Source organism: Blastomyces dermatitidis (genome assembly GCF_000003525.1).
Source record: "Blastomyces dermatitidis ER-3 genomic scaffold supercont1.2, whole genome shotgun sequence".
NCBI lineage: Eukaryota > Fungi > Ascomycota > Eurotiomycetes > Onygenales > Ajellomycetaceae > Blastomyces > Blastomyces dermatitidis.
Genome location: NW_025544775.1, coordinates 5222950 through 5241459, shown reverse-complemented (window position 1 = coordinate 5241459; position 18510 = coordinate 5222950). Strand labels below are relative to the sequence as shown.

General features: G+C 44.7%; 5 protein-coding genes across 9 annotated transcripts; 1 reads left to right on the top strand and 4 right to left on the bottom strand.

The window, feature by feature from the left end:
- Positions 1 to 258: 258 nt before the first annotated feature.
- Positions 259 to 5818, bottom strand: BDCG_01939. Of its 2 annotated transcripts, XM_045417489.1 has the most exons (8): positions 5226 to 5709; positions 4186 to 5158; positions 3828 to 4125; positions 3632 to 3748; positions 3191 to 3576; positions 3083 to 3104; positions 2829 to 3023; positions 670 to 2756 (listed from the first exon to the last, which is right to left on the bottom strand). In XM_045417489.1, exons 2-8 carry the CDS (start codon positions 4378 to 4380, stop codon positions 2368 to 2370), a joined length of 1602 nt encoding a protein of 533 aa, XP_045279853.1. In that variant the 5' UTR covers positions 4381 to 5158; positions 5226 to 5709; the 3' UTR covers positions 670 to 2367. The 2 variants fall into 2 exon arrangements, with proteins under 2 accessions (XP_045279852.1, XP_045279853.1); XM_045417488.1 differs by having other exon boundaries at positions 259 to 2756; positions 4186 to 5818.
- Positions 5819 to 6600: 782 nt separating this feature from the next.
- Positions 6601 to 10474, bottom strand: BDCG_01938 (cytochrome P450). Of its 3 annotated transcripts, XM_045417486.1 has the most exons (7): positions 9749 to 10474; positions 8596 to 9525; positions 7642 to 8525; positions 7548 to 7573; positions 7406 to 7490; positions 7153 to 7316; positions 6601 to 7029 (listed from the first exon to the last, which is right to left on the bottom strand). In XM_045417486.1, the coding sequence occupies exons 2-7, from the start codon at positions 8882 to 8884 to the stop codon at positions 6819 to 6821; spliced, it is 1659 nt and encodes a 552-aa protein (XP_045279850.1). In that variant the 5' UTR covers positions 8885 to 9525; positions 9749 to 10474; the 3' UTR covers positions 6601 to 6818. The 3 variants fall into 3 exon arrangements, with proteins under 3 accessions (XP_045279850.1, XP_045279851.1, XP_045279849.1); XM_045417487.1 differs by having other exon boundaries at positions 6601 to 7090; positions 8592 to 10474; XM_045417485.1 differs by having other exon boundaries at positions 8596 to 10474.
- A 392-nt stretch (positions 10475 to 10866) lies between these two features.
- Positions 10867 to 12833, bottom strand: BDCG_01937 (amino-acid permease inda1; the record flags this gene model as incomplete). Its single annotated transcript, XM_045417484.1, has 4 exons — positions 10867 to 11106; positions 11206 to 11346; positions 11404 to 12396; positions 12495 to 12833. The coding sequence occupies 4 exons, from the start codon at positions 12831 to 12833 to the stop codon at positions 10867 to 10869; spliced, it is 1713 nt and encodes a 570-aa protein (XP_045274279.1).
- A 295-nt stretch (positions 12834 to 13128) lies between these two features.
- BDCG_01936 (uncharacterized protein) lies at positions 13129 to 13365 on the bottom strand (the record flags this gene model as incomplete). Its single annotated transcript, XM_045417483.1, has 1 exon — positions 13129 to 13365. The coding sequence occupies one exon, from the start codon at positions 13363 to 13365 to the stop codon at positions 13129 to 13131; it is 237 nt and encodes a 78-aa protein (XP_045279848.1).
- A 377-nt stretch (positions 13366 to 13742) lies between these two features.
- BDCG_16481 lies at positions 13743 to 16031 on the top strand. 2 transcript variants are annotated; one of them, XM_045425708.1, is made up of 2 exons: positions 13743 to 15142; positions 15250 to 16031. In XM_045425708.1, the coding sequence occupies exon 1, from the start codon at positions 14174 to 14176 to the stop codon at positions 14486 to 14488; it is 315 nt and encodes a 104-aa protein (XP_045279847.1). In that variant the 5' UTR covers positions 13743 to 14173; the 3' UTR covers positions 14489 to 15142; positions 15250 to 16031. The 2 variants fall into 2 exon arrangements, with proteins under 2 accessions (XP_045279847.1, XP_045279846.1); XM_045425707.1 differs by having other exon boundaries at positions 13743 to 15146.
- Positions 16032 to 18510: the final 2479 nt, after the last annotated feature.

Genomic DNA, 18510 nt, shown 5'->3' with positions numbered 1-18510 from the left:
TATCCACTCCCCCCATTCCCGCGGGCTTTCCGGACCCTTACTCTTGGTCTTAGTTCCACCTCTACGCCCTCAAGTCCAAGGACCTGCTTCTCACACGCTGTCGCAACCACGATTGCATCTACAGATGTCATCCCGATGGTTCTCACATGCCATCTGTGCTGCCGTTAACCACATCTCTTTCTTGGTAGGTAGGTACATTACATAGACAAGGGTATATTCTCCCCTCCCCCCCCCCCCCCCCCCCTTCACACAACTTCACCTTCATGTTTTCCTGCACCACACACCACCCCCACTGCAGTCTCGATGTCTTCCCGTTAGTTATCCCCCCACTCTTCTTCCCGCAAACCTCAACGCTCATAGCCACAGCACACACTGCCGCTTCCCAGCCCTGGTCGGAGCGGATTGTGTAGAGGAGTGAGATCACCAATTGGAAGTGTCTCCGTATCTGGGAAGGCAGGCTTCACAGGGGAAGCACCTGTCTACATTGCGCTGACGCGGGGAAAGTTGCTTGCAATGCTGAAGAATGTTGGGGGCCCCCTCGGGGGGGCGGGGGGGGGAGGCGCTGTGAAGCGGTTTTTCACACAAGGACAATCTGCAAAAAAACGTGAGTAAGGAATTTACGCAGAATCTGGCGTTGAAAGCGAGGTCATGGCGACAGGACTGGAGAAGGGCGGAAGTTAGTCTATTTTATGAAAAGTAAATAATAAGAACATGGGATAGCTTCGGCCGGTGTCTTTAACCCTTTAAGTTACCCCTATTTCCCGCACACATGCCCGTTCGCGCCTACTAAGCGCGTTTACGCCAACTACATTCTACACCTCTTTGTGTATTTTACGCACTCCTCACTCCTCCTCCACCACCTCTGAGGCGACAAACCCCATGCTATATTTTATTTAAGTATCTTAAGATGAGTGGCGGACTGCATACCCAAACCATGTGGACTCATATTTGGACTCATACAATTCAGCCCATTGATATATAGACCTCACGTAATAACATTCAAGCCACACTGCTATTAACTCAGAACCTTCCACAAGTGATTAAATATACATGCTAGGCTCCCTTGGCCGGGTGCATGAACCTAGAGGCAACGATGCAATCGCGCATGGTCTAGTTGCAACGAGTCCGAGCAACCGCGGGCTTTATGGGGGTTGGGAGTTTAGTCTGCATGGGTGAGATTTTGTACGCCGTAGCAGGGTCACGGAACCCATGTAGGACAAACAGGGTCCAGGTTGGCAGTTGAACCGCGGTTGACAAGGAAGCACGGGGAGGGGAAAAAAAAGAAGTCAGCGAGTCCGAAGCCTGATGCTGGCCTGGGGCGCTTAGTCTAAAAGGAAAACATGCGCTTTGGAGCAAGGCAGGAGAAATCAACCAGTGTTGTATAACTTTGTGCACTGCCTGTCCTGAGCTTCTGAGAGAAGTGCCAATCTCATATATAGGCATACACTGGCTTGTCTGCTAGCATAAAGGGTCTCGAATATCTCTCCATTGGTCTTTTATAACTACATCAATTTTTCTCTCTATATTGTCTCGGCCTGATATTTCGGTGGGGATCGGTTGTATAGTACCTAGTGCGCAAGGGCCAACTGTTTCTGCCCTGGGGATTAACCTGAAGGACTTATGTTTTGCCGAGAAGCCCGTTCCCTTATGGTGTAACTAGTTATGTTGTACAAATTTGGTCTAGCTCCATGCGACGGACGCTCCGCCACTCCTATGAGGATCGGGGCCGTGACTCTTGTACAACCGACGCTGTCCATATGCTTGCCCATCCCCGTTGGCTGTGCTCCTTCACAATGCTACCCTGTTGCGCAAGGTGATCTCACTCCTGCTGCCCATGTCTACCATCAGCTTCGGGTACGGGAAGTCAACCAGAGGGCACCAGAGGGCACCAGAGTAAGTGGCTGCGGATCTGGAAGGCCTGGAAGGCCTGTGAGCGCAACCTGTAGCGCATTCTGTGTCTAGTCTAGAAGGATTTTCGGGATGGTGCGGACCCCTTTCCTCTACGAGGAATACCTCTATCTTCCTTAGGATAGGACTACCTATAAGCCGAATCACGGCATTTGTTGCTTCCATATTTTGAGTGGTAGATAGTGTGTCGCATCCAAGCGCTAGGGTGTTTCCAGTCATGTTTTCTGAAGACAACAGCAGGGTGATTTTCCGTCTTCTTGACTTGCGCAGCACCGCTACGACTTTCGCTTTGGACCCAAATTTGATCGCGTTCGGCGTACCACAGACTGGCGCGGGCTGGCGGTAAAACTGTTGTTATAAGGCAGGCTGAGGCCCTCCCTGGCAGATGCTTGCGCGCTGCTGCAGAGGGATAACGACCACACACACTTGGCGCTACTGTGCGATTCTCAACACACGACTTTAAGCCGTAAATGCAGGTTCAATTTTTAATTCCAACCCGTTTGCAGGTTTAAATAACAACCCAATCTTCTGCAACACCACTGGTTTCGAGACATGGCAGAACCTCCACCGCGCCACGAGCTTCATAACCAGGACTTTGACCTCAAGCAATGCGAACGATTTTCCCAGACAAGCTCGCGCACCGGTATTGAATGCCTGGAATGCGTATCCATCACGAGCTGAAGGAGGCAATGCTTTCCAACGATCAGGATCAAATTTCTCTGGATCTCGGCCCCAGATAGTACAGTTAGACTGAGGCATAACTGGGAACATGAGGACGGTTGTGCCAGATGGAATAAGTTGGCCACATATTGAAATGTCATGTATGGCTTCACGCATGGTGCATGTGGCTAAAATTGAATACACTATCAGCGTTCTTCTCGACATGTTATCATATACAGTTAGTGAGAAATATATCTTACAGGGAGGATAACAGCGAAGAACTTCCTTGACAAAGTGATCCAAAAACTCCATATTGCATATGTCAGAATACTTGAGACCATTAGGTTTCCCATAGTTCAATGCATTGATTTCGCTTCGCAGGCAATCCTGTACATCCTGATGGCTTGCGAGTGCATGAAATGCCCACATCAGGGTGGTTCCGACGGTCTCCAGTCCTGTTTTAACCCGGTTAGTTATCCGGTCCAAAGCCAAACCCAAGGCGTGGAAGGCTCACCAGCAGCTAAGAAAGTTCGAAGCTACATTACATTACTCAGTTAGCAGGCCAAAAATCTCCCATATCCAAGCCTGGACTCAGAATTCATCGATCAGAAGTTGGGCTTACATGGTCCACAATTTCATCTTCAGCGCATTCACCACACCTCTTCAATTGCTCTTGAATTATGAGTGCCAATAGGTCCTTGTTCGATGGTCGCGATCCTTCACTCTGTAAACTTCGTATTTCATGAACTTGTTGCTGTACATGTTTCTTCAATATTTGCTTTATCTTAGTATTTGCATTAACGTATTCTCGATTCGTTCTCATTGGTAAAAGTCGTCGTATCGGTACCCAAGCATTGAGAACGAGCATAACACGGGACATCGTAGTAGAACTGAATATGGTGTGGTAACATGGCCCCAGTTCACTGGCAAAGGGATGGCCGTCGAGCTCGAGTCCAAGAATTGCTTGGCCGATTATATCAAGAGCCGTCTTTGATATCAAGGAGGAAACTGCCCCGAAAAACTTTAGCATCGTCCACTGTAACTTACAGGCACCAATCCTTACTTTCAATGGTCCCTGTTTCGCTATTCTCAAACTCTGCCCCGAGGGAAGAAGAAAGCTCATCAGCTTTCAGTTCGAAGACTGGTAGCAAGTGTCTGACATTGCTGTTTAAAAAGGGCCCTTGTAATTGTCAGCCACAAACCCAACTCTAATGGAAAGAATAGGCGAAGGGTCCGGCTCGGGTAGAGGCTCGAAATACCGGCAAGTAACTTCTTTTGCTTTCTGTGGACCTCTCCTTCGGCAAAAAAGAGACCACCTCCAACCATATCCCCTACCAAACGCTTTAGGAATCTTGGTTTGGCGAAGGCGTATGCATGGGTAAATGTTACTTCACGGAACGCCCTTGGACTGTTAACAAGAACCAGTTCCTGGTTCCCTGGCGCAACATATCGTATTAGATCCGCATCCGGAAATTTCCTCATCCATGTCAAGGCGATGGAAGTCGGGCTAGAGGCCTTGATTTGACTGTAAGTTTGGCCAATAAGGAATTGTGCATACTGCGAAAGGAGTCAGTTCTTATATCCATGGAGATCTTTGATAGAATGGTCAACACAAACACTTGGGCCAGGGAGAGAGCGTAGTGGCGACGCCATCGGTGGATATATCCAAATCCAATAGATCTTTAAGATAACATATTGAATAATGAAAAGGGGCCAAAAGACCTCACGGAAGAACGATATGGTACCTTGATTAAAAAGATGGAAAGTATAGGTTTCCACAATAGATAGAGACGCGACTTTGAGGATGTCCATATGCACGGTAGTTTCGCAAGATGGAATGTCAATGGATTCTGAGTAGCCCCGCCCTTAATAAAAGGAGTATGAAAATGACTCTCCAGAAACGATACAACAAAGATGCGAAAGGTGCGAATCTCTGTGCTTTAGTAGTCTTACATTAATTCCACGCCTTCCGGACCTTGGCTGCCCTCGGCGCTCTCGGAGGCGGGATTAATTGATGCGTCTGGGTATCATAAATAATCGCAACACCCCACGGGCCAAGCCTTCTGCAACACAAACGCAGCGTATTAAAAAAGGCTTGGACGTTTGGAGTGCCCGAACTGAAGGGGGAGAAGGTCCCGCAGGCAAGCAGGTGGGTGGGGTATTGCTATAGTGATATTTAGTATTACCCACACACCACAGGCGCAGAAATAGGTGAATATATCCGCATATATCTTAGAAACATGACAGAAACAAGGTAGAAACAAGACAGAAATCAAGAGGGAAACATCGTCATGATCGCCAGATAGCGTGTAAACGAACATCTCAAGAAAAGTTCCCTGAATAGGAACGAATCAAATCAAACAGCTAACGTATAATCCACGGGACCCGGTATGTATATGGGTATTAGAGTTGTGTCTCTAGTATAGATCGGGCTTCATTTCCGGTCCAAGGATGGTCTAAATATATTAATTTAGGCTTGAGGTGACATCCCTGAACGATTTTTTTAACTGAGGGGACTTCCAAGGCCAACAAGACTGCAGCCAGCCGACCTCAGCATCGACGCTGGAGTGGCGAAAGATTGATGATGTCGCTGTACACCCGTATGAGGGTGATCACGTCAGAAGGGTGAATCAATTGCATCGACGGGCCATACACACAAAATGATGCTAAATAAATCGTTGATATAGGGTTGACATTTGCGGATCCTTGCAGGTGAAACCATAATAATAGTTACCGAAACATTGAAACCCGAGTACTAAAAGCTCGGATTTGGTGTCCCCATTCAGCATGGTGTTCTAGGATTACTTCCACGCATTGTTTTGCCCACTCTCGAGTCTCGAAGTCCCGCCCGCGTGGGCGTAGTTCCCAGCCAAATCAATGGCCGTAGTCCACCGTAGTCCACCGGCGATTTTCAGTCTCCCAAGAACATCTATGGGTCCCAATGCCTCCTCCATGTGGAGGGTGAAGAAGGGGTATTTCTAGATGCTTTTGCGTATTGCCATGTCACCCGCCGTTAGCAAAGAATGCCACCCTAAGCAGTAACTAACTGTGTTCCCAGAAAGATCGACATAATAGATAAACAGCTCTCTCAAATTAATTTCGTTGTCTTCGTGTCGTGCAATTTTGGCCATGTTGTGAGAATGAATGTCCACCTCGAAGAGTCGGACAAAAATGTTGGTTAGTTGCTCCGACTAGTTACTACAGTCACGTGTCTCACATTCTACTACGCAAGTATCTAGAGAATCTCACAGATCATAATACATACATACAATGTTGATTCTTCTACAAAAGATAATGGTGAAGGCAGATTTATAAGCTGGACTACTCAATTTGACGGCACTAACTTTTTGAAGAAGATGCACTGCACAACGTTGGAATGTTCTATCAGCTCTTGGCATCTGAAAACAATTCATCATCTTTGACCGCAGTTTCTATTTATATATAAATCTGATGATATCATGTATTATCTACCTTTTTATTCGGGTTATTTTGAGGTATGCTGTATGAGAAATAGAGCTGAGAATATTAAGATTCAGAGTGAGATGTGTCATGTCACACAATGTACGGAGTAATGAGCTGAGCATCATCCTCCGAGAGACTTAAACTATATATAGAATTCAGGTGCTGATAATAACTAGTAGTAGCTATTACTGTTGTTTGATCAAGCGATTAGAGATCTGCACTCAAGGGTTTGAGACACTGCATATAGACTCATAAATTAAGAATAGCAGTCATCAAAGTATATATTAAAATATATTATTAAATTAGAAAATCAGTGTAAGTTCGTCCAGCAGCAGATACATAGAGAGATAAATAATATGTTCAAATGATGTGTGCACGCGTTGTTTTTTTTTATATGCCAAGAACTGACACTAAATCCAGACCAAATTGCCGCTGGCTATTTTTGGCTACAACTACATATTAAAATATAGACAGGCTGGGTTAGATATGTTGAATGTAGCTGGAGGTTACTTTTATCAGCTGTATGGTATAGTTAACCCTGCAGGAATCATTATATATCTTCGAGGATTTAGCCGATTGGAAGGGATTATTAAGGCATGAAAATGGATGATGAATTAGTTATCATGTTTGAAAAGTGAGATAAGAGTTTCTCTCCCTCTTTAACTCGAATACACAATAAATAATACTAAGAAACAGAACCAGTAAAGGATTCAACTCGCACTCTCGCTGCTCTGCTATCACATGACACTGAACCAACCCCCTTTACCCCTTCGAACATCTTCACATTATTACTGATTCGCCGTGAGAGAGCCACGGAATCTATGATCAAGGTACTTCTTCAAAACACATACCCGTAAACCAGCAGATTTCGTGTTCTTCGGCCTTGGAACGAACAGGTCATGGCCAATCTCAATATCGTCGCTAGACGTATCTCGAAGCTCAAGCTCGAACTTTCTGAAAATGGTAGCAGTGGTAATAAGAAGGATCGTCTGCGCTAGTCTATACATATAAATAGAATAGTTATAAATATAATGAGCAAATGTCAGATTGGTTGAGTTTTCTGGTTAAAATGAGCCTCAAGCAGAAAAAAATCCGATTCTAGGAGATATTTAATAAACTAACCGTTGCCCAACACATCGCCGAGACCCTTTCCCAAAGGAAACCAGATACCTCTCAAGTCGCTTTCGTTCGTCCAGATCCAGCCAGCGCTCTGGTACAAACTTGTGTGAGTCCGGGAAGATGGTTTCGTTGTGGTGCATAAGGACCGATGTCATTCCAACGGGAGTCTGTCCATTGAGAGATAGATTAATGAGTAGAGGTCCGTTCTATCAATGTTGGAATGATAAAATTATAATCCGATGGCTCTCGTACTTACCCCTGGAGGAATACAGTAATCCCTGTAGTGAATTGCTTGGTCAGGCGATTTCCGTTGCAACCTTGTGCTCACTCCGTACGATAGCCTATGAACTATCTTAGCACGGCCTTTGTGTCATTGTGCTGCACGTGTCAATCATTACCTCAGCCCCTCGAGAATGACCGAGGTCTAATGGCAATAAGTTAGCTGATATTTTATCATTCTGATCTCTGTAGATATTACCCAGGGAGACGAACCAGGTATGGAAGCTGTTCCAGTTTCTGGGCTGGCTGCTTAGAGCTCCAGTCGCCTTCGAAGGTAGAAAGCTCATCTCGAAGTCGCTGGATTTTGTCTGGATTGTCTAGAAGGTAGTAAGTTATGACCGTTAACGCGTTTGAGGTTGTTTCAATTCCCGCTGCTGTTGTTGATCGGACTTCTTGAAGAATTCGTTCAGGGGCTTTCTCTTCGACTGGCAATCTAGAGTCGAGGATTTGATCGATCAACGAGTATCCTTTCGATGCTTTCGATGTCGTGCATTTGGGTTGCCTGTCGTTCTCTCCGTCTCTGTCCATTTGTATCTGTTTAATCCTCCGACGAAATCCTTCTTCCAGCTCAAAGAACAAGCCTAGGCCAGGTTTCATGGAGATTGCCAAGGTTCGAGGGAAATATTTTAGGATCTTCAGCACCCAGATTACCTGCCTAGATACCATCACCATTTCTGATAAGGACACCAACGCCCGCCTCCAGTGTGGAAGCCACCCAGGTGCGTCAAGCCATTGCTGGCGTTCATCCAGCACGTATGAAACAATGAGGTCAGTCGCCAAACATGTGTACCCAAGCGACAGTGGTACCGTCTTGCCTGTGATCCGGAATTGTTCCAGGTGTCCACAAAGCTTGTTGACAAGGTGATGAACCAGGCCTTCGTGTTGGGCCACCCTTCTTTTGCAGAAGAATGGGTTCAATGCACCTCTACGGTGACGATGTTGGTGGTGACTCTCCGTTCCAAATGCGGATAACGGAAATCCGAATGGTTCTAGATAGTACTGGTACTTATCTCGAGGAGAGCTATACGAGTATAATACGTGGTAATAATCAGGATCATCGATATGCAATTCGTATGGGCTGATCCGGATGATTGACCCTGTGGGAATCTACGAGTTAGGGCTTCCTTTTCGGCCTCTAAATGATATAGCAAACGACGAAATACTGACCATATTGTTGATGCAGTTCCTTTATTTTGAAGGTGTATTGGCCTTTGCAAACAGCATCGTAATAATACTCATACCATAAAGTCGCGGCTGCTAGCTTCGGCCCTGGGAACTTTGCCAGTGGAGAAATGTATAATCGATATATCACACCGCCGACAACGTAGAGTATGAAAAGGGACCATGCTGCAACGAGAAACCCAGTAGTAACGGCCAAACGATACACCTTGATCAACATCGTCGTCGTTAACCTGTACTGACACCCACTCTCATGGCATTGAAAAATGCCGTCCATATCAAGGAGAATAATAGTAGCGTCTTAATACAGCGTAGAATCGACTCTGTAAGAAAATATGGGAATGGTTGGATGTATCCTTCAAGCTGCCATCGAAGGGTTCCTCTGGGTATATCAGGTACTTTTGAATTGCCCATTCCCAGACGCTCAGGGCCACAGGAACATAACAAGTAACCTTGTCGACATCTTCGTAGCTGCAAAAGTTTTCGTGACTTTTCTGTAGGTTCATCTTTTAACTGGAAAACCGGGCGACGAATGTTCGGTACAGTGCTTCCGACGCGCACAATCCCTAGAATCAAGGTTTTGTGAGCAGGCTCGTTTTGAACGGAAGCCTTTGGCGGCATTCATGTTTTCTTCCCTCAATTGAGGCTAGAAGAACTTCGAAGATGTCGGATTAGCTTCGGGTACTGGTTGTTGCAAGCGCTAGAGAATGCCGCTTGATCGTGATGACGCTGCCAGACTTCTCGAGTCTTCAGATCTCTCGTTCCTTTGCCGCAGATTGCATGCATGTACTGTACAACATGACATCTACACGCTGGTGCAAAGCGCGTTTTCGCCAGCCGCAGCTGAGCAGTTAAAATAAGAAAGCCCAAGTCTGGTAACTAATAGGGAAGATAGATGCCAGTAACGTTGCAATCAACCTGCTTAAAAGCCGCGGTCAGAAGACCTCTGTGCTCGAACTTCACATGTTTGTCCAACGTGCTTTTGCATGTACCCGAGCCTTGCTCTCTCTTCATCCACCGATGAGATAACATATCCGATGCAGAGCATCGATATCGATACTGCCATTGCTCTGCATGTACCGGCCATGGTATGGGTATGTGGCCGGACGAGGAGAAGAAGAGAACTGTTGATAACACCTACCTCGATACCGGGCGCGGTGATCGTATGAAATATCTACAGATGCATTGAGATGCGGCATTCGTGTCGGCTAGAGGTACAGATCATCGCACCCGAAATGTAACGGTCGTACCATCACTTTTGCATTTCAACATAGCAGTTGATGCCCGGCTCAGGCAGATTTTCTCGTTCGTCCAACGTGCATTTCGCAGGAGTTCTTTCTGCATCTAAAATATGTGTGCTGAATAGCTTATCACAAAGCGCCACCTCTTAAATATCAGGGCTGATAGCGTGGCTGGGGATAGGCCTTAGGGCTAAAACGGTGTTACTCGGCCAAACTCCGCAGGTAGGAAGAAAAACAGAGCATCCGGGACAAGTTTTGGCTGGCTGGTCTGGATTTATAACCCGATGCTGCCGGGTTGGCACTGAAACTGATAACGTAGTAACATGTTCAATAATAGAAGTTTGAGGGCGGAAAAGAATATAGACATCAGGGATTCCAAATCAAAAGCTCGAAAACAAAGCCGTGATATCCGATATCTATAGAAAAACTCTGAATACGCCTCCCGTTAACATCTACGGAGTATAGGGATGAGTGATGGAATGATGGTGCCGAGTCGATATCGATTGTACACACCTACGAGCTACTGTACCCATCTAACATGGAGGATGAGGGGAAGAGAGCAAAGAGCCATGTAGGCGCCAGCGCTATACAGGCCTGAGCAGGTGAGGTGAGTTTGCATATTTAGCCGGGTTGAATGGTTCTAGGCTGGGAAAATCAAAACGGGGTTAATTAAGACCAATCTCCCCGCTTCATGGCCGCGACGCGTGGCATTTGACCTAATGCATAACTAGGACGAAATCAAACCTCGAATCAGGGACTCGATGTTGTGTATAGAGTATGAGGTTCTGCAAAGAATGCTAAAATTAAATATATGTCACCATTTTTGAATTGAATACCTATCTAAATAGACGAGTGGCCGCGCGAGAAGGGGTCTTAATTTCGTCACAGAGAAATCGACCACTTATTAAACTAAAAGTTGAGCTTGAATTGAACACACACATACACACACTTGCGCTTATAGATTTTCATCATCTGCTGGAGAAGCAACCACTCAAAACATATCGATAGCTGAAATATTTTAGAACAAAAAGTAACCGATACGTCTCCAAAGAGGGGCGTTGCGCTTCTTCTCCAGCTTGCGGTTGTGCTCTTCCCAGTCGATCTCTCGGCGGCCGGAATCAACATCGATTTGGCTAAGCCTGAGCCAGCCCTCGCGTTTCCACACGTAACCACAGATCCAGAAGAACATGACAACGGGGGCAGCAAGGTAAGACTTGAAGAAGGCCTGAGCGTTCATTTCAGCCACCGCGACGTAGAACTACAATTAAGTACCGTACGTTAGTGAATATTTCTGCTGCGTGTCAACGGTAGATGGAGATTCGATATGGTGTATGGGGAAAAAAGGAACTCGACAAACCTGTGCAGCAAGAACGATAGCGATAAGGAACAGACCCAGCCACGATCCCCAAACACCGAAAGCGGCTGTGAATGGAAGCTCAGCGACGGTGTGGCCTTGGTAAGCCCATGCCTGTCGGAAGCGAATATGGGCGAAGCAAATCTAACTTCAGTTAGCCAAAAATTACATATATAGCTAGGGATTAGAACATGAACTCACGCTTCCCCAAGTGAAGAGGGCGGCAAGACCAGACAGCGCAAGTAGCCAAGCAAAAATTTCCTCTCCAGAGGCAGACAAGTTGATATAAGCAAACCCGCCAAAAGCGATAATTGTAATCGTTGACACCAAGGGTCTCCCAGCACGATCGACATAGGCAAATATCTTGGGTGCATAGCCTTGCTCAGCCAGAGCTGTTAGGGTTCGGGAGCCACCGTAGACACTTGAATTTCCAATGGAGAGAACAGAAATCAAGATAACGACGTTCATGAAATGGTCAAATCCTATGAGACCGGCGTTTTTGGCAACAATAACGAAAGGGGATGCTTTGACATCGATGTAGCCACTTCCGATCAATCGCTCTTCATCATAGGGGATGAGGAGGCCAACGAAAAACAGAGCAAGGATATAGAACAAGGTAATACGCCAAAACACTTGCTTCACCGCGGAAGGTAGAGACTGGACAGGTGTTTTGGATTCGGCGGCAGCGAGGCCAACCAGTTCTGTTCCTGAGAAGGCAAACGCTGCGGTGACAAAGACGGAACAGAAGCCTTTAAAGCCATTTCGGAATGCGCCGGGGTTGTACCAAAGTCTGGCACCCCAATACTGGGAATAAAGGCCGTTTTCGGGCCCACCACCAAGGACACAAATGAGCGCGATGATCATAAAGATGACAATAGCTGCGAGTTTCAGGCAACTGCTCCAGAATTCTTCCTCTCCGTAGCCGAGGACGCCGAAGACGTTGATAATAATGATTGCAACCATGAAAATCGTGATCCAAACTGCGATGTTAATGTCTACACCCCAATATCCGATTGTCATGGCTGCTACAGTGAGTTCAAGCGGTAAAACAATGGCCCATTGGAAAACGTAATTCCAACCCATGGCGAAGCCCCAGGAGGGATCGATAAACCGTGTTGAATAGGTATAGAAACCACCAGAGATCGGGAACATGATAGCAAGTTCACCAAGGGCGTAAACGACGTTGAACATCATCTACATGCATGTATAAGTTTTAATATATTAGCGCTTGCTGTTAACGATCAAAGCTGCAGTAAGCCACGTTTCCGCCATTAGGAGCATCGATCACGTACCACACCAACAATTCCAAAGTCGATGAGTAGAGTTGCGGGGCCGCCAGTGCTCAGGGAACCGCCAGAGCCCACGAACAAACCAGCTCCGATACTGCCACCGATTGCAATCATGTGCAAATGGCGGCTTTTAAGCGTTCGGTTCAACTGGTTGTGCTTGTCCGCAAGTGTTCTCCTCTTGAACGACTCAGGAGTGCACCCCATACGGGTCCAGAAACCCAACTCATCCCCGCCTTCAGCAGTCCCTACGAGCACAGGGCTGCCACCATCTTCAAAGTAAGTCGGCAAGGGGGCTACCGGAGCTTCCCCTTTGAAGCCCTTTTCATTCTCGTCTTTTCCCATAATAAGAGTATTCGAGTGCAGCGGAAATGGGATATTGTATAGAGATCAGAGATCAGAGATGGAGGAGAGGAACACAAAACACCTCAGTCGCGAGAGAACTAGGCACAACACCGCAAAACGGTAGAGAACAGGGAAGAGAGAAGAGAGGAAGAAAATAAAAAATTGACGGTCAGGGATGCAACACGCAGGGCGAAGAAAGGGGGGGAAGGTTGACCGATGCCAAGACTCCGCCTGGGTTGCCCCGACTGCAGATGTGAAGGGAGGGAGGAGAACGAAGACGACAAAGAACTAACAACTAGACGACGACAACAACAACGACAACGGGACCGACGAAACAGCAGGAATCGGGGGTGGGAACTGGGCCCATTGATATGTCAAACTTGAAATAAGCCCCGTGGGTATCCTGCTTTTTGGCCTTGACCTCTTCAGCTCGGTTATTGACGCCAATGCTAGCGGGAGACACGCCAAGATAAGGGAATGCGATTGACCCGCTCCCACCTGGCGACTTGATATTAATTTGGGTCACGGGCATATCCTATCGCGCGGGCTCCTATGGGATGTGATGTGGCGATGGAATCAACAATTAACGGGGCTAGGGACACGGCTCCCGACTTCTAGGAAAAACCCGCAACAACCGTTTTACCAAGGGATAGAAAATAGCCCCAGACAGTCCTCCTGGCGGGGGCGTGCAAGACAAAACATCTCGCTTTCTCGGTGCATACATGTAGTACAGGTCGGTCACCAGCTTCCAGGCGAATAAACAAACTGTGGTAAGCACATGCCACTCGCGGCCGTCCCCCTGATATGACTGGTATATCGCCACGGATTGTCAGGGGGGAGAGAAAAGCTGAGATTTTTCAAAATGTTATAAATGCCACCCAACAATGTTAAAATGCATACTATACTGGCGCTGAAAAAAAATGTCGCAACGTGCTTGTCATATTGGGGATGGATCTAACCCCTGCATGGTGCCATGGGCCGAATTCCTTCTGACCCCTTGCGGCTTTCAGCTCATGCTTGTGGTATGGGTCGTTGAAACTTGAAAGACATTGGATTGGCTGTGTCCGAATGTCCGCTGTCTGTCAGATTTCTTCTGTCTCTCGCCACAACAATCGCGTGGCAGGAGCCATCGCCAGTCGACGACTTCTCATAAGTTTACCTTACGCTGCGTAACTATACAACCGAGCGAATAGATTTAATCAGCCATTTCGCTTATCTTGCAATGTTCGCACTGCTCCAAATGGGAAGGAAGAAAGGGCTGGAGGGGGGAGTCCAGCGAACGAAAAGCGCAATAATTTACATGTGAATCGCAGACTTGATGATCTCGGGGCTTACTCTTAATGAAGCTAGTGCCGCTGCCCGTTTTCCGCCCAGCCAACGCTGAAAGGCTTGGGTTACATAGAAGCTTCTTCCAAACCGGCACGGAGCGACGGATGGCTTGGCGCAGCCTTAACTTGGAAGGGGAGCTGATGGAATCCGAACTACCCCAGACAACGTCCAGGAAAAGACGGAAGAGCAATTCGGCCAAAATCATATTTTTTTTGGAAGTCGGGCGGTCCGGATGCATAGGCGCAACTTCGCCAGCAGGATTCAGATATGGCTCGGATACGCCGCAGCAGTTTGTCTTGGTTCAACTAGTGCGAAACTCCGCTTAACCCTCTCGCAGAAATTTTTTTCATTACTTTTGTAGATCCTTTTCGCTTGGTGGCAATGGCCAAATGATTGGCATTAATTTTGAACCAATTTCCCCAGAGTTCCACTCCTGAGTCCTGCCCCAGAATCTTTGGTCTGGCACAGTTTCTTAGCTCGAAGCTCGAAGCAGCCAAGGACCGTTCCATTCGGCTGCGGAATGGGGATTATTATAGACGAGTGGTTTGATGTCCAAGAATGGTGAGCTGTGAACTGTCAAGGATTTTTGCGGAATCACACTTCCACACATCCTTGTAAAAATATGGAGAAGGCCATCATCTTCTAGTTATGTGCGGGGAAGCAGAAGAGAATAATTGAAGCGCCCCAAGATCAAAAATCAAAAATCAACAATCATCCACCTCGACGCCACTCAAGCCTCACATGCTGAAGGATTATCATGCTCCAACCGGAAGATAAACGATTCAGCCCCCTTGTCTGCGATGCTGCACGAAATCGACGCCGGAAATTAAAACTGTGAGAGCGATTTTACGCAACCTTGCCGTCTGTTGATAAGATCCGAGGCAAGGCGGCAGAAGGACCCCTCCATTGCAGGTCCCAACATCGATACTTCTCTCAGAGCTCAATCTTTGAGATCGAGGCGAAATTTGCTTTGAACTACTGTGTGTATGTCTGTCTTTGTGGTTTTCTCGTACTCCCTTTTCTTCAAATATTTTTCTGGAAAGTAGCTCTCCCGCCCCGCATTCAACGTTCGGCTGATATCCACCAGTTCTCGTATCACTCCCCAGACAAGCTACCCAAATGTCATGGCATGAAACCTCAAAAGAACACCCGATGCAATACTTGAGCCCAATTCTGGATTCGTCAAAGATGGCCGTGAATATCCTGTTGGGATCCCTGACCCCTGGAGCATTATTGCCACGTTACCTGTCAACCCCACGAGATCTCCGTAGGAGATGACGGGCATGGCGCTATCCCCTGGAAATATCATCTACGCTAAAGGTACTGCGTATAAATAACTATATTCGTTGCGAGTCTCAATCAAAGCCACCTCCGCTTATCCACGGCGCACCCTCTCTCACTCAAATCGTTAATTTCGTGGATGCCCAATGCGGTTACTTCTTCCTTGTATCCAAGACGGAACCCGGTCAGAAACATGGGAAGCACAAAAGCGAAAAGTGATCATGGCGCGCGTCGACCAGGGCATCAGTAGACGCGTCGTCACCCAGTGCGATGGACTGTAAAATACGAGATCTCTCCTTCTCGCCATCCTGAACTTAGTCCATGGCTGAATAAGACGATCTCAACAGAGGCGCTTATGGTATGATGTCTAATGCGGAAAGATATTTTTCTTCGCCCTTCCACAGTTGAAGGATCTAGTGAAGAGAAAAAGAAGAAAAATTGGAGTGAAAAGATGTCAGACCATTCGGTCTACACGTGCCTTCGCTAGCCCCACTGCTCCTGTAGTTGGTGCACCTCACCGCAACATAATTTTTCATCAAGAATGTGTGGAAGGTGTAAAGCTTGCTTGATTGAAAAGGTTGCTAGCTAACTGTGCCATGCTTACTCACTCTCTGTAGTGAGTGCGCCACAGTGTATGGAAAACCACACTGTAAAGAAAATATTTTCAATATCTTCATTCTTTATCTTCAAATAATCATCATTAATTATAACCATGTCTAAATCTTCTAATTACACTGAGGAGCAGTTGCAAAGAGCTGTTGATGTGTATAAAAGCAATTCAAAATTAAAAATCATATCTCTGTCATGAGAATTCAAAGTCTCATATATCATCTTGTATGAGAGAATCAATGAGAAGAAATCAAGGACTATGAGAGTTCCACTGAATCAAGCATTGAATGACAGTCAGAAAGAGGTAATTAAGATATGAATTCATTAATTGAATATTAATTTTTACTCACTCATTATCAAGTATATCAAAGCTGCTGTGAATTATATATTGAGACAGTATTATACAGATTCAGAGACTGCATCTTTCACAGTAAGTAAGATGTGAATATATCAATTCATCAAACATCTGTCAGATTACAAATGAGTCAAGTAAAAACTCATGAATTTAAAATGAGTGTCTTGTAAAAATATAAGCTTTATTATCAACTAATTTAATTGATATAAAGCTGTCTTCAATTAATATCAATTTTTTTACTGTGATATCTACAACTTTGATAAGATTGAATTTCAAGAAGAAGAAGAATGTGAACAGTGAATTATAACTGTCTTTAAAGATATGAATTTTATTATACAGTTATTATACTTCTGCAGATTAATAACAGTGATGAAGTATATTAGTGCAGATAATACAGTATTGAATTTATTAATTATAATAAAATTAAAGATTTATCTAGAGAATTGATATACATACTTTAACTTATTTAATAACTATATTATTACTACATCTGAGTCTGGCTTTATAAATGATGAGATTAAATTTGAATAAATCAAGCAGTTCAATAAGATGATAAAAAAGTGTCAAATAAGCAGTCATCAACTGCTATTAATGAATAATTATAATTCTTATCTCACAGAAGAATTCATTCAATACTGTGATCTTTATAAGATTATTCTGTTCAGATTCTTATCTTATATAAGTCATATTTTACAATCTCTTGATAATATATCTTTTCAGCAGTATAAGCATTATTATACAAAGACAGTTAATAAGACTGTCTACTACAGATATGAGTAGTATGATAATAGATAATTTCTTACTAATCTGAAGAGCATTCAACTATAAGTATTTAAACCTGGTACTGTGAGAGCTGACTTTACTGACTGTGAAATGTATTCAGTTAATTGTAATATAATTCTCAATTGATTGAGATCTCTTATCATTGATAATGCTCTGAATCTCAACATATATAATGATGATAATAATATATACAATCACTTTACTCTGTCATCTGCAGATTAACTATCAACTATCTTCTTATAATTAATCTTCTCAGAGACAGTTGCAAAACTACATCATTAAATTAATACAGCAGTCAAGACCTTAGAAGATGTGAAGAATACTCTTATATCTGATTTAATAAGACAGTTGAACAAGATCTTCAAGAGTAGCATGATTCAGGTGAAATTGAATACTGTAAGAATAAGTACTCGCAGGCGATTATTCGGGTGTTTGCAGCTTGGCGTGATATGTACTGTTAACTACTAGAAGTATTCACAGTAGAAAGATAAAATATAGAGGTCAAATGTATAATAGTATTCAAGCTGAGTTATGAATAGTGTTCATGAACTTCAGTCTATATAGTTGTATGTAGTCAAGGGCTGCTAGCTCTATTGATTACATGAGAGATAGAAATAGAGATAAAGAATCTGTGAGAAGTGAGATTTCTTACATATTCCTCTCTCTCTAAGACTTTGTCTATGAAGTCTTTCACTGAGTGACTTCATAGTCAGCTCAGCACTGCAGTGATACTCACTAAAAACTCTTCATATCTATAAAAAACCTCAGTGAGGAAAAATCCCTTGTTACTATGAAGAGAAAAGAGTCTGTCACTCAGTTTCTTATTCTGTGAGATTCTTTGTAATCTACAGATTCTTCTCTGACTATCATGCAGATTCATCTTGCATCTTTCATACAGAAGAGTTTCAGTTAACTCTCAATCATTTTCATAAGATTCTTATGTGATTATTACATAGATTCATCTTACAGATGAATCACTCTCTGTGAGATCACTCTCATCAAAGAGAAATATTCATGAGTTGATCTTTCACTCATTCTTATAAATCATTGTTCTTTGACACTGTAGAATTGTGAGGAATTTTTCATTCTTTTATTAACTCTGTAGAATTGTAGAATCATGATATCTGCAGTCTGCAATCACTCTTTATAGTTATATAGAAAGATTCAGATCTGTGATTCATAATCACTCTTATTTATTAGAATGATCTGACTGTTCTGTGAGATCACTCATAGTGTAAGTAAATCTCTCTAGAGTAGTATAAATATCTCAGATCTGTCTGTGAAATCTTATCTTCTTTTCTCTTTTTCTGTAACAGCTTT